The 15,257-nt window shown below is 44.6% G+C and overlaps 1 protein-coding gene across 1 annotated transcript in view; it reads right to left on the reverse strand.

Annotated features, from left to right (window-relative positions):
• The window catches only part of LOC125883246 (plexin-B2-like), a 259,257-nt gene that overhangs the window by 24,350 nt on the left and 219,650 nt on the right, over nucleotides 1-15,257 (reverse strand). Inside the window, exons 19-23 of the mRNA XM_049567498.1 lie at nucleotides 9,249-9,397; nucleotides 8,778-8,913; nucleotides 2,674-2,810; nucleotides 2,405-2,587; nucleotides 1,939-2,053 (exon numbers count right to left, since the gene is read on the reverse strand). Coding sequence (XP_049423455.1) covers nucleotides 1,939-2,053; nucleotides 2,405-2,587; nucleotides 2,674-2,810; nucleotides 8,778-8,913; nucleotides 9,249-9,397 — 720 coding nt within the window. The remainder of the gene's footprint in view (nucleotides 1-1,938; nucleotides 2,054-2,404; nucleotides 2,588-2,673; nucleotides 2,811-8,777; nucleotides 8,914-9,248; nucleotides 9,398-15,257) is intronic.

Consider the following 15,257-nt stretch of genomic DNA (forward strand, 5'->3'; position numbering starts at 1 on the left):
TCTGTGTCTCTGTCTCTGTGTCTGTCCCCCCCCCCCACTGTGTCTCCCCCTCTTTGTTCCCGGTTCAGACGGCAGCATTTGATGAAGTGACGATGAAACGACTTCCCCTCCTCTCCCCTGCAGTGAATCTTTCCTCAGAGACTCTGTCACTCAGAGTTATTCAGCGGTGAAATAGAAGCACCACCGTCCCCTTTCTCTGTTTCAGCCTCCTGACTCAGGAAGTGTCAGTCAGATGCACACCGATACGCATCAGGCCGATACAAACAGAAGACTGGTCCTCTGTGTGTCGTCAAAATGATGTGGTTTGACTGATGGAACATTTATTGATCAGTAAAGCTCCTGCAACCTGAGCTGACGTGTTGATCAGACAGTAAACAACCACAGCACAAAAAATGTATTGTCTTTTGCTCTCTGACAAGAACAAAAGTAGAATCACCACCTCGTTGTTGTATGACTCCGCCCACCAGACCACCCTGTGGTTGTATGACTCCGCCCACCAGTCCACCCTGTGGTTGTATGACTCCGCCCACCAGTCCACCCTGTGGTTGAATGACTCCGCCCACCAGACCACCCTGTGGTTGTATGACTCCGCCCACCAGTCCACCCTGTGGTTGTATGACTCCGCCCACCAGTCCACCCTGTGGTTGTATGACTCCGCCCACCAGTCCAGTGACTAAAAACGTGTTGTGAGGTCACAGTGACCTTGACCTTCAGCTACTAAATTCTAATCAGTTCATTCTTGAGTTCAAGCGACGTTTGCGCCAAATTTGAGCAAAGTCCCACAAGGTGTTCTTTAGATATAATGTTCATGACAATGCAATGGATGGGGTCACAGTGACCTTGAGCTTTGACCATGAAATCTTAATCAGTTGATTTGTCACTCAAAGTGGGTGTTCTTGAAGAAATATCTGAAGAAACTACCTTGAGGTATTCTTGAGATATCTGGTTAACAAGGCAGATGCAAGGTTACAATGATCTTGACCTTTGACCTCTGACCATCAATTTTTTATTTGTGCCACATTTGAGGCAGTCCCACAAGGTGTTCCTTAACGCTTCCAATCAGAGCTGTCGCCTACGCAGAGGCATAAAAATAAAAAATTTGAATACTCAACCATTCTCTTGAGGCAACTTGATTTGGTTATTTTAACTGTATTAACAACAAAATCTGATTCTTTAGATCATACTTTCTCCTGTCTTTCCAAATTCAGACTCTGTGATGACTATTAGCTCTGAGCTAAATGTTTATATCACAGTAACAGGTGTCAAACTAATGTCAAGTTTTATGGTATTAAACATTTTTAAAAGCTGATTCCTGACAGTTTGTTGATAATTTTTTCTTGTAATGATCCTTGACTGGATGTTATAGTGTGCTGATGTTATCTTAGTTTTTAATTTCCATTTTCATCCGCTGCCTCACTGCAGAGGCCAAACTGCCGATCCATTTAGCTTTTCATAATACGAGTTCTGTTCTGTAGTCTAGATGTTTTCTAACACTTTGTTAAAGATGATCTAGCTGCATGTTATCTTTGATAAAATGTTTTCTTGTTAACAAAAACGTGACACTGACATGAGGATGAAACGAGAGGGGAGAAAAAAACAGAAGAAGAACTGAAAGAGAAACACTGATTTGTAGGAGCGATAAATAAACAGAGGAAGAAGAAGACAAACAAACTTCCTGCTGAGAAATGAAGTCGGGACACAGAGGAAATGAAGAACCACTTCAACAAAGAACCAACAAACTCCACACGTTTTTGTTTTTCTATTTGTGTGGATGTGTTTGTGTCTGATGTTCATGTGTCTCATGCTCTCACATTTTCTTCTATACGTTCAATGTAAAGCACTTTGAGTTTATCTGTGACGATATGTGCTACATAAATTAAACTGTCATTGCCATCGATCTGCAACAACAACAACAACAACAACAACACAACTTCCTACCTCTACAGACGGGGTCTTCTGTGTGAACACGTCGTCGGTGGATGTCAGGACTTTCATCGTGGCTTTCTGGATCAGATCAAAACCACTTCCCTCCACCACAATCCTCCTCCCACCGCTACACACACACACACACACACACATACACAGAGTTGTAAATTAATTGAAGCACATGTATTTATCAGCAAAACTTTCACCAACATCATCAAATCACAGCTGATCAAACTGAGTGACGACAGACGGAGACATTTTAACTTTAAAGGATTTTTTGTTTTCATCAAATCTTCTCTGACAGCAGATTTAAAGTTAAAGTGTGTTTGACCTTCTCAGAGTGAACACACACTGGATGTTTCAATATTTAATCTGCCTACGACACAAAAACACTTCACACAGAGTGCTTTACTTTTCTGTTTTTGTTCTGCTCACGAACAGTATTTTACTTCTGTCCGACATAAAGCAGCTCACTCACCATATGAAGCTGTCTTTGGGGTAGTAATCTGTGATCTTGGGGTTTTCGGAGTACTGGTACGCAGCTGTCACGTCCTTGGTGGTGTTTTTACCGTATCTCACCGTCACCGTTAACGGGTCAGAGGGGACCTTCTGCCCTCGGTACCTCCCGGTCTTACAGGTGATCTCTTCGCCAAACTCCAGGCTGAGGAGGACAGAGGAAGACTTTTAAATGACCTTCAGAAAACACACATAAACATGTGAGACACTGTGTCAACAGGTGTTTCTTACACTTCACAGAGGACTCCTCCCACACTGACGGACACGTCCTCTTTAGAGGCCGTGTCCAGGTCTTCTCCTTTGATGGTGATGACGGTTCCTCCGGCTGCTGGACCCCTCGCGGGCTGGACAGAGACTGGTTTGGGGTCCTGGACAGAGACGATGATAAATGAGCTGTTTGTTCTTGAAAGGTGAGAACATGGACTCATGGGTCACTCTGAAGCTCAGAGAGGAGACCTTTGACCTTGAACCACAAAATTTGAATCAGTGTATTCTTAAGTCCAAGTGAACAAAATTCCCTTATTCTTGAGATATTGTGTTCAAGAAAATGAGACAGATTTAAGGTCACATTGACCTTGACCTTTGACCACTGAAATCCACTCATTTCATTGTTGAGTCCAAGAGAACGTTTGTGCCAAATGTGAAACTAATATTGAGTCTGTCTTGACCTTCTCTCTTCTCTGCTGGTTTGGGAATCTCAACATCAGATCCAAACATGCACTAAATAAGCATTGTGAAAACAAGAAGCAAGATCTGGGGAGTTCTGCAGGGTACGTTATCTGGACTGTTTTATAAACAGATAGTAAGGAAGGCTAAAGCCGTCGTTTCTGACAGCTCCCACTCCCTTTTCTCAGACTGTCAGTTTTTGCCTTCTGGCTCTCGGCTCAGATTTTTCTCCCCCTGTTAAGAGTAACGGAAACAAGCACTCCTTCATTCCTACGGCTATTTCTCTTTTGAATGCAGGGCAGTGGAAGAGTCTGACTCAGTACTGAGGAGAGTCCAGGCTGGTTGTTACTCTCGTTATGATCATGGATCTTTGTTGTTTTTAACCTCTGTGAGGCACTTTGTGTTACTGTCATATGAAAAGTGCCATATAAATAAAGTTGATTTGATTTGATTTGATGTGACGAGTGACGATGTTGTTGATGTTGATATTTGTGATTGTTGCTGATGGCCACTGTATTTGGTTCCCCTCTTCTCCCCCTGACTGCATGTTTTTGTAATACATGTTTTAACTTGCTGTGCAACTAATTGCCCTCTAGGGACAAAGTAAAGTTGAAGTTGTTCCTGAGACATCACGTTCACGAGAATGAGAGAGATTCAAGGTCACAGTGACCTTGACCTTTGACCACCAAAATCTAATCATTTCAGCCTCGAGTCAAAGTCAACCTTCGTTCCAAATTTGAAGACATTCCCTCAAGGTGTTCTTGAGATATAATGTTCACCAGAATGAGAGATTCAAGGTCACAGTGACCTTGACCTGGACAACCTAAAAACCTAACACTTCCCGGTGTCGCCGTCCTCGAGGCAGCGGTTTCAGCGGTGTCAGCGCGTCCAACACTTCCAGATAAAGTTTGTGCCTCGCTGAGTTATTTTCCTCGGTCTTACTTAATGAAGACTTGTAATTAGTTTTCAGAGCGTCTCATACCGTCTGTGTTGCTGCTCAAGAGACTTTTTTATTTTCAGACTGAAACACTTTGACATGAAGATAATCACATTTCAAGAACAAAAACAGCCCGGGCTCCGTCAGGCTGAATGTCACAGACGGACAAAACAGCAACAAAGAGAAAAATAAAACCAGACGTAACCATTAAAGTTTAACGGCGCAGAGTTCATTACGTTCCAGCTGCAGGTGAAAACACTTTGATCACATCAAACTTAAATATGTTTTAAAGCTGAAGGAGTCCCGTGGTATTCAGGCAGCGTGCCGGAACTGAAAACAAACACAGGACTGCACAGGGAGTATTTGAGGAATACTGATAAAGACGACGGCGGCCGCTGAAGCACACCAGCTGGTTGGTTTCCTGTTTGTTCTGGAAGGTTCTTCGCTCCGCCGACAGCGTGACAAACAAAACAGGAGCGGATATTAATTCTTCGGCTACACCGGAGGATAAAGCGCCTTCGGAAACTTAAGAAGTCAATCTGTCTGGAGAATTAAGACACAGCAGCCGAGTGTGTGTGTGAAACAAGTTGTTTGTGCTTGTTTGGGAGCTAAAATTAATAAATAAATAAATAAACAAAGGTGTAAATGTGAAATAACACAGCGGCGCAGCACAGGAGAGTGTGTGTCGTGCAGCTGCTGAGATGTACCGGAGCATTTGGTTTGTTGGTGTTTCAGATTTGTTCTCGCTGTTCCTGCAGACAGACTGAATCTCCCTGAAGAGAGACAAACTCACAACAGCAGCTCCGCCTGGCTCAAGTTTTATACAAGCAACACAACAACACAGGAAGTAGCACTTACTCAGATATATTCAGTCTGAAGACAGAGACAGAAACAAGACATTCAAACTAAGCGTGGGCTGTATGACGGTGTTACAGTATGCCAAAGCAAGCTTGTCGTCAGGGGGGTCAAAGGGCACAGATGACCCGGCCCGAGGCCGAGGGGGTGAACTATGTAAAGGTCTGTGGTTGACCTTTAAATGGGATCAAGCACCAATTTACCTACTGACTTAAAGAACTGACAATACAAGCCTTTTACCTTTGACCACAAAAATTTAATTCATCCTTGAGTCCAAGCGGACGTTTGTGTCAAATTTGAGGAAGTTCCTTCATGGCGTTCTTGAGATATCTTGTTCACAAGGATGAAATGGACATGAGGCAACGTGACCTTGGACCGCCAAATTCTAAGTGGCTCATCCGAAAGGACGTTTGTGCCAAATTTGAAGTACAAACTTGTATGGTAGCCTCGGCCATCAGTGTATGAATGTGTGTGCGAATGGGTGAATGTGACTCGTAGTGTAAAACGCGCTTTGAGTGGTCGGATGACTTGAAAAGTGCTATACAAATGCAGGTCCATTTATCATTTACCATTTCAACTGAACAGCGTCAAGACGGTCTTCTAGGTCCCTTTTTAAATGCCATGACCGCCACCTGCTGGTATGAAGCAGTATTTCCTCTCCTGCAGGCACAGAACACTTGTCTGGTTTGGTGTGGCCAAACACAGCGGCGTGAAGTGAGGGCACTCTGGACACCGCTAGTTCCCTGACGTCAGTTTGGCATGTCTGGGACTTGACAGGTTAAAATTGGAGACTGCCACCTGACAGATTTTCTGTTAACTTATTGACTAATTGTTTCAGACTCTGGGCTGTAACAACAGTATCAAACTACCTGCAGTGTCTCTTTAAATGACCTGAGAGTGTTACCGAGGCAGGAGCAAAATGTTTTTGTGCGTTACACTAATATAAAGAAGTGATTACATTATTGAGGCGGGTCTGCCTGTTTCTGTAGCGCTGCTTTAATGTTTCTGTTTTGACAGCCACAGAAACAAATAATCTCCGAGGGAAGTTTAAAGTTTACTGTGGGAGACAAACTGCTGCTGAAGTAAATGAGTCATTTTGGTCTCAGCAGTTTGCTTTAATTGGCTCTTTGTCAGCCCGACAGAAATATGAAAGTGAACAACAACATTTAAATGGAACCACTGAGCCTAGTTAGAGGAAGCAAACAGAACAGCAGGTGAAGCTGATTTATTGTGATCAGATTTGTTTCTCTGTTTGCAGCGAGAACACAGTTTGGGTGAATTTGTATGCGCTGGATATTTTTACGCCTGGCTGCATCTTCAGGGAGCTCCACACCAGAGGAAAGCTGCGTGTTAGAGACCTTTGAATGTTTGTGGGATTTGATCTCCGGGGTTTGAAGTGTCACACAGTGTTCTGTATTGCCTCAGAAACTTTGCTGCGGAGTGTACACTGGGGTGTGTCTGCAGGTTTCAGGAGGGCACGTTTAACTATTTTTTAAAAGGCTTCCTGCAGGTGAACACAGATGCAACAAATTCAGAGACAAAGCTGCTGGATTTATGGCAGAGAGGCAGTGAACGCATCAAACTACTGTACAGACGGAGCGCTAAACACCTGGAAATAACATGTTCAGAGCACTGAAGTCTGGGTTTAGTAAAGCAGACAGGATGCATGTTGTTGCTGTATATAGAGACGTCCTGTGGAGTTTTCACAGTATGAAGCCAGGAGGCAGGAATGTGTATCGCAACATCAGCGTGCAATGATGCAAGCAAAATGTGGAACTGCTCAGAAAAACATGGCTTCATAACGCTACTTCCTGTTTCCATCCATGTCAGTGAAAACATGGATGCTTCACACACAGAAGATCTATACAATCAGCACAGTTTCAAGATTAGAGTCACCAATTCAGTATCTGACCAAATGTCTCCCCTTCTGTTCCTGAGATATGACATTAAAACATGATGATGTCACAGTCAAGCTGACCTTTGACCTTTTCACCTTCATTATTTTATCCTGTTAGACATTTGTGTCAAGTTTGGTCAGAATCAGTGTATTATTGAGTTATGACCAAAAATATGTTTTGCAAGGTAACCTTTTGCCTTTGACCACAACATTTAAATTAATTCATCCTTGAGTCCAAATGGACGTTTGCGTCAAATTTGAGGAAATTCCCTCATGCCGTTCTTGAGATATCTTTTTCACAAGGATGGAATGGACATGAGGTAACCGTGACCTTGGACCACCAAATTCTAAGTGGTGTCGAAAATGACATTTGTGCCAAATTTGAAGTAATTCCCTCAAGCCGTTCTTGAGATATCTTGTTCACAAGGATGAGATGGACGTGAGGTCACAGTGACGTTTGACCATGAAATTGTAATCAATTCATCCTTGAGTCCAAGTGGACATTTGTGCCAAATTTGCAGAAATTTCCTCAAGGCATTCTTGAGCTATCATGTTCCCAAGAATGAGACATAAGAGGTTACATAGACCTCGACCTTTGGCAACCAAAATCTAATCTCTTTATGCTTGAGTCCAAGTGAACGTTTGTGCCAAATTTGAAGAAATTCCCTCAAAGTATTCTTTTGATATCATGTTCACACGAATGAGACAGATGCAATTTCACACAGAACTTTGACCTTCAACCAAAAAATTCAAATCAGTTTATTCTTCAGCCCAAGTGGATGTTTGTGCCAAATGTTTGAAGAAATTTCCTCAAGGTATTCCAGTAGATATCATGTTCACAAGATTGAGACAGGTGAGGTCACAGTGACCTTGACCTTTGACCACCAAAATCCAATTAGTTCATCTTTTAGTCCTCGTGGACATTTGTGCCAAATTTGAAGAAATTTCCTTGAGACATAAAAACATTTAAGACTGATCTAATCTGAGTATAAGATCATTTAATACTTTTTAAGGCCTTTTATTAGTAAGTATGTATTTAAGACTTTAGTTTAAGACCTTTTTCAGACCCTGTGGCCGCCCGTCTTCAGTGCAGTGTTTGAGGCTGAGAGGTGTTTGAGGCTGAGAGGTGTCTGAGGCTGAGAGGTGTTTGAGGCTGAGAGGTGTTTGAGGCTGAGAGGTGTCTGAGGCTGAGAGGTGTTTGAGGCTGAGAGGTGTTTGAGGCTGAGAGGTGTTTGAGGCTGAGAGGTGTCTGAGGCTGAGAGGTGTCTGAGGCTGAGAGGTGTTTGAGGCTGAGAGGTGTCTGAGGCTGAGAGGTGTTGGAGGCTGAGACGTGTTTAAGGCTGATACGTGTTTAAGGCTGAGACGTGTTTGAGGCTGAGAGGTGTCTGAGGCTGAGACGTGTTTAAGGCTGAGACGTGTTTCAGACTGAGAGGTGTCTGAGGCTGAGACGTGTTTGAGGCTGAGAGGTGTTTGAGGCTGAGAGGTGTTTGAGGCTGAGAGGTGTTTGAGGCTGAGAGGTGTTTGAGGCTGAGAGGTGTCTGAGGCTGAGAGGTGTTTGAGGCTGAGAGGTGTTTAAGGCTGAGACGTGTTTAAGGCTGAGACGTGTTTGAGGCTGAGAGGTGTCTGAGGCTGAGAGGTGTTTGAGGCTGAGAGGTGTCTGAGGCTGAGAGGTGTTTGAGGCTGAGAGGTGTTTGAGGCTGAGAGGTGTTTGAGGCTGACAGGTGTTTAAGGCTGAGACGTGTTTAAGGCTGAGACGTGTTTGAGGCTGAGAGGTGTCTGAGGCTGAGAGGTGTTTGAGGCTGAGAGGTGTCTGAGGCTGAGAGGTGTTTGAGGCTGAGAGGTGTTTAAGGCTGAGACGTGTTTGAGGCTGAGAGGTGTTTGAGGCTGAGAGGTGTTTGAGGCTGAGAGGTGTCTGAGGCTGAGAGGTGTCTGAGGCTGAGAGGTGTTTGAGGCTGAGAGGTGTTTAAGGCTGAGACGTACCCGATAGGTGAAAAAGACCTGAGACCTTCCTGTCCTCCCTCCGTCTACCTCCACCTCCACCGCTCCGCTGTTGGACGGTTCAAACGGGAGGTCAGACGGCGGGACTTTCCTCGCTGGGCCGATCTCACACACCACACTGTGGACAGGAAGAGACGTTCAATAAATACAACTTCCTGTCTGTGTTGAATACTGTGTCTGACAGCTTTCCTGTCCAGTGAAAAGCACGTATCTCCCAATGAGTTGCTGTTTGTGATAAACTGAAGCTGTTCTTTTATGTGTATCTGTAAAACCCTCCTGATCAGCTGAGTGTGTCTGCAGCAGTGACATCACATTCAGAGAGGAGGTCTCCAGGTGTTTGCAGTCATTAATTACTGTCAGAGGTTCATGTAACGAGCTTCACCTCCATTCATTGAGACAACACAAGGTCTCCTGTCTGCATGTTGATGTAGCTGCTGTCATCGTGGTGTTTACCTGGTGGAGACGGAGTATCTGTCCGCCTGGTGGACACACTCCACTCCGGCCACTGTGATCTTCTTGACGTCCTCTTTCTTTATTCCCATGTTGGAGCCTTTGATGGTGACGGAGATGCGACCGTTGAGAGGGCCGAAGCGAGGGACGATCTGCAGAGAGGAGACAGTGAGACATAAATATTTCTAACTTTATCAAAGCCTGTGTGGACCCTTCTGTGTTTGTCTTTATTAGCTGTTTATTATTTCTAACTGGGAAACTTTGGTGTGTTCATGTGCAACTTTTTGGCCGATACATGGTCGTGAGGCGACGCAGCAGGGGACTCTCATTACCACTAGTTCTCTGATGTCAGTTTGGAGTGTCTGGTCCTTGACAGGCTAAAACTGGAGATTGCCACCTGACAGATTTTCTGTCAGTTGACTGATTAATTGTTTCACGCTCAGCCTGGGCAACAACACTGGATTGTGCTGTTAATGTGCTAACTGGCTAACTAGCATCAAGACGCTCTTCAGACGACCACCGTCTGCTGCTGTGGAGAGTTATTTCCTGTCACATAGGCGCAGAACGCATGTGCTGATTGGCCGTCAGCTGTAGTGGGTTTCTTAACAGGTGTGGGTGGGTGTGGCTTTGACTTAAAGTTTCTTTATGCTTCTGCGTACACTCGTACACTCGATGCAACGTGCACGCAGTTGCTGTGTCCCTATCATAGTTCTGCGTCCTGTTGGTCTCTGTCGCTATGCAATTCCTCGCCAAAGCACTTGGGGGCGCGGCGTTCTTTTATAGACCTACCTAGACTCTGTGACGTCTGTGGTCGTTGCTCGTTCATTGTTTGTTTATCTTCCGGCTTTGCTCTAGTCACAGTGAAGATGGCAACCGAGAGAGAAAGACTGTTGCTGGAGCTCGAAATGATCGACATTGAACAACATATGCTCTTATTACAAATGTTACGATGACGACAAAGAGAGAGGCGACTGGTCCACGTCGCATCTCTGCGTCAGTCGCAGAGGGACGCAACGCCTCTGCAAAGCCCTCTGCATCGTAGGTACGCAGAAGCATAAACCTTGCTTTAGACATAATGACAGGTAACAGGTCGGGTCGGGTACTGAGCTTTACGGGTACGGGCAGATGTGTGATTTCAAAAATAGACCTGTGCAGGACTCAAACCATCAAGAAACGTTTTTGCTAAAGAGAAAAATAATTGGACCTTCTGGAGCAAGTTGGTTTTGGTCTCACTCACTCTGGACTTTAGCTCCTCCTTTACTCACTGACGCGTCTCCACTTGTCACCTGAACTGAACTGACAATCAGAGGGATTTCATCCACTGACAGGCTCCGTCTTCACCAAAGCCAATTGGACATGCTGCACTGGCCAAAATAAACAAGCCGACGAGGGCAAACAGTGCAGGACAAACCACAAAAACCTAAGGCGACGGATGCTCACTGACCGACAGCTGACTATTGGCTTGTTGTGTCGGGGCCTTCAAGGAAACGTTGGTAGTGATGTATTTCTTTAGTAGTTCATTCACTGACGACTCTGCCATCAGCACTTTAACACGCTGAAAAAAGATCTGAATTTTTCAGAAACAGAGTTTGATATACGATACGCAAAGGCTGCAATTTGTAGTTTTGTTGTTGTTTCTTGAGATGTGCGATATGGGCTGATAAGGACCATGTGTTATGCTTTGTTGTCTTCAAGTTTAATTTTAACAAGATCTAAGGATTAATACTGACTACAAGAGCTTCTTTTCATCTCACTAGTTAAAACTCTCGCCACTAAAAGCTCAACGTGCTGAAGCGGAAATAATCAGCAACAACTCTTGACCTCATCAGCCGCTGCCCCCGAAGGAATATTGAGTTGAAACAAATGACTGATGTTCCAGAGGAAATATGAAACAAATTGAAAAAGGAGCCAAACTGTGAATAAAACATGGAGGGAGAGAAAATGAAATGTCACACTGAGGAGGAGAGGCGATTGATTGAGAAATTGTCTGTTTGTGAAAAGCTGTATGGATTCTGAGAATGCAGAATTTGATCTAACGAGGGAGACGAGTTGTTAAAATGAATGTGGAAAAGATAGAAATGAGAGAACTAATGGAGCCGATTATCCGAACAGATGGAGCGACTGTATTCATCCTTTATTCATCCCTGGAGTGCAGCTCCTCTTTTTCTTCTTCTGCACAACACAAAGAGTCTGTTTCATAAAGCAGCTAAAGGTGAAAATATTCACCCTGTGTCACTTTGTCAGTCTGCCTGCGTGTGCATACAGTAAATGTCTGCATAATCTTTTTATAGATATATTTTTATAGAGATATTACTCAGGGGTTAAACAGCTTTTTAGAAATTCTGTGTTTGAAGGAGATTTCCCAAAGTGGCAGATAAAGCACAGGAGGTAAAAGTGAGTATAACCTCATTTAAAGTCTCACTGCTAATGACGATTCGTTGCATTAATGGAATTAAAACATTAGTAATGCTAAAGGAAATATTCTGGAAAATATCAGCCCAGATTTATACAGACAGTTTCACTGTTAGTAAACACTTGCCCCTTTTACACTGCCAGATTGTCGGCTAATGTTGGGCCGTTTTGCCGGCAAGCTACGAGCGTTTAGACACACAGAGCCGGATTGGCGAGTTGATCCAAGGTGCCCAATTTTCCTCCTCGTAGGGTAGACATATTGGTGGAACCCTTTTAGTTTAAACAGACCGAGGCGACCTTCTGCAACGGGAGGAGCTGTTGATGACTTGTGGGAGGAGCTGTTGATGACTTGTGGGAGGGGCTGGTGATGACTTGTGGGAGGAGCTGTTGATGACTTGTGGGAGGAGCTGTTGATGACTTGTGGGAGGGGCTGGTGATGACTTGTGGGAGGAGCTGTTGATGACTTGTGGGAGGGGCTGGTGATGACTTGTGGGAGGAGCTGTTGATGACTTGTGGGAGGGGCTGTTGATGACTTGTGGGAGGAGCTGTTGATGACTTGTGGGAGGGGCTGTTGATGACTTGTGGGAGGGGCTGTTGATGACTTGTGGGAGGAGCTGTTGATGACGCCGCACGTGCGAGCCACTGGCGGTGGATAAACAGCAAACAGCTGATAGCAGGAATTAGCGAGCAGCTAGTAGCAAGAGGGAAACACAAACCTGACAGACACTGTAAAGATGAGCAACTGGGGAGACAAGGAATTGCGCGCCCTCCTTGTCCTCGCAAACGAAGAGGCCATTAACCGTCAGATGACGGGGACGGTGAAGGACGGGCCGACTTACGAGAGAATCACCGAAGGACTGACAAGCCGCGGCTTCTCTCCCACGTCACTGTTTACGTCACACGCTGAGCTACACGTTTTGTTACTTGCTCACGCCCCCCATTGCCCCGAAAAAGGCACATTCTGTATAAACAAAAGTAGGTAGGCGGCATTTTGCTGCACTCCCCGATTTTGTTTTTATACTGCCAATGCTGAAAAAAGACTGATTGGGCTTTCCTGCAAATTTGCACAATTCCTGTTTAAAAAGGGTAGTATGATGTTTGTTGGTGGGCGGGGCTTAGCTGGAGGCAAAACAGTTCTCCACAGACATTAGCTAGCGCTAGCTAACAAGTTGTGTTGTCTTGTTTTAGACGATGGAGGAAGATGATGTGAGTGGTGCGTTCAGAAACACTCATTGTGAGTGTGGGAGCGCACTCTGACACAAACTGGAGCGTTGATAAATTGGGAGCGCTGTCTGAATGTAGCGTTGGGTTATCCAGAGCAGCGCACTCTCAGAGTGGCAGAGCGCACTCTGGACACTCTGTCTGTGGAGACGGAGCAGCAGAGCGCCGAGTGGAGTGAATGTGTGATTAACGTAACCGTTGGTTCATTCATGCAGAAATATAACGCTGCGTTTCTTCCACCAACAGGGCTCTCATTTTAGTGTAGAGCGTCAGACTGAATTTACCAACGCACCATGTCAGGTCACTCACTCTCCGGGACCGCCAGTGTTACTTGAATAAGTAAACACTGACCAACGGGACCAGACTGGCCGACCCGTATGCAAGTTTATGGAAATCTGACCAGTAGTTTCTGTGGTTTGTGGACTAGAGTGATGGTCCAAGCTTAGAAATTTTGCCATGATGGTGGCTTGAAACTCAACACACTTCATCCTCTGGAGACCATGAATACACACATTGAGTTTATTGTTAGTCAAGACCTTTTATGGACCCAACTCTAACTGATAGGGGAAAATTGTGACCTGATAATGTTTGCAAATTATTAAGATTGACCCTCTGAGGACCAAGAATATCGAAAGCCAATTTCATATGAACCTGACCACTATTTTCGGAGACACCTCTTCATGGACCAAATTGTTGCTCAAGCAGTAATTCCGAAAACCTTCAGGATTCACCCTCTGGGGACCATGAGTATTTGTATCTGTGTCTGGACCAAAGTTTTTGGACTCACTGCAGCTCTCAGTGTGAAACCAGCCTCCTACAGTTAGTTACTGTCGGTTATTCTGTTTGTTGAATTCATCAAACACAATGTGATTGACTCACAGATATGAAATCGTCCTCGGTCATCCATGTGATTGCTTCCTTGTGTTTCTCTTCCCCGTCACTGCAGCACATTTCAGACAGTTCCTCTTCACTTATTCCTTTCAAATCATCGGATGCAATTTGCCATTGTGCTTTTTCATTTTTTTTTTTACGACAGGAAGATACACTTCAGACGTGATTTATGTCACAGGGTTGTCTGGCGCTCTGTAACAACCAGGAGGGAAAATGCAATATGGTGGATGTGTTAAAGGTGCTGCTCACAGAGCGTCTCCTGGATCTCCTCACATCTCTGCTCTGTCTTTAAATGACACAATCAGATCACAGCTTTTCCAAACTTTGTGGGGACATAAATGGATACATGCTGCAGGGACATTTCAGTCCTGACACCTCTGATATGATGAAAGTATTTTCTGTGGAGTTTGCAATAGTTTGAATAATGTTGTCCTTGTTTGTTGCTGCAGAAATAAACAGTCACTTTAAGGCTGTTTTAGTTTTTGTGTCCAGCGTGGAGACTTGATCACATGACACATTGTTTGGGTTAAACATGAGCATGTTACAGTCCTGGAGGATTATTAATGTGCACCTCCTCCTGTACTGCCTTAATATGCACATTCAGCACATCCAATGCATCAAAACATTGTTTTCTAGTTGGAGCCGCGTTTGCCTCGTTTTCAGACTGTATGCTTTGACTAAAATGAACAATGACAGCAATATAGTCCACGATGAGCAGCGCTAAAATCAACCTGCGTAGTTGTCCCTCCATTGTGACATTAGAAAGTGTCACATTTATCTTGCAAGTGTACTCTTCTTCAACGTTTGCTTTACTTCCTGGATTTTTCCCACATGGAAATTCTGACCAATCAAGAGCAGCTTTCTCACACAAGGCATTTGATCTGGTCCTCTTGTAAATGCTGCCGTGAGAACACCAACCAACTCTAGGCAATTATACAACTTTTTCCTGTTTGACATTTCTGTGCGCTGCTGTAAGGGTTAGTGTTTAAATTCTTGAGTTGTGGCCAAAAACATAGTTTGTGAGGCCACAGTGACCTTTGACCTTCGACCACAATATTCTGATCAGTTTATTCTTCAGTCCAAGTGGACGTTTGTGTCGAATTATAAGAAATTTTAAGAAAAGGTGTTCTTGAGATATCAATTTCAACATTAAAGCTGCAAGCAGCGTTGGGCGGGACCTCGGACTCACGCCGTGTTGGCCTCCAGCTCACGTAGACAGTTAAAGACAAAAGTTTTAGATGATTTTAGACCCCTCTCCACTCTAGCTCACAGCTGACAATTTCTCCACATTTGCTCCTGTTACTTTCAGAGGCACTCGCTCACTTCCTGTTGGGTTTAGGTCAGGGGTGTCAGTGCATGATTTGTAGGTCTTGATGAGACCAACAAGCCCGTTTTGGTTTGATCTTTCTACGACATTCCTACGGGCGGCAGTGGCCATTTGCTCACCAATGGGGCCCCATGTCATGCAGTAGGTGCCCTTTTTTCCTT

Source organism: Epinephelus fuscoguttatus, linkage group LG22 (assembly GCF_011397635.1).
Source record: "Epinephelus fuscoguttatus linkage group LG22, E.fuscoguttatus.final_Chr_v1".
Lineage (NCBI taxonomy): Eukaryota > Metazoa > Chordata > Actinopteri > Perciformes > Serranidae > Epinephelus > Epinephelus fuscoguttatus.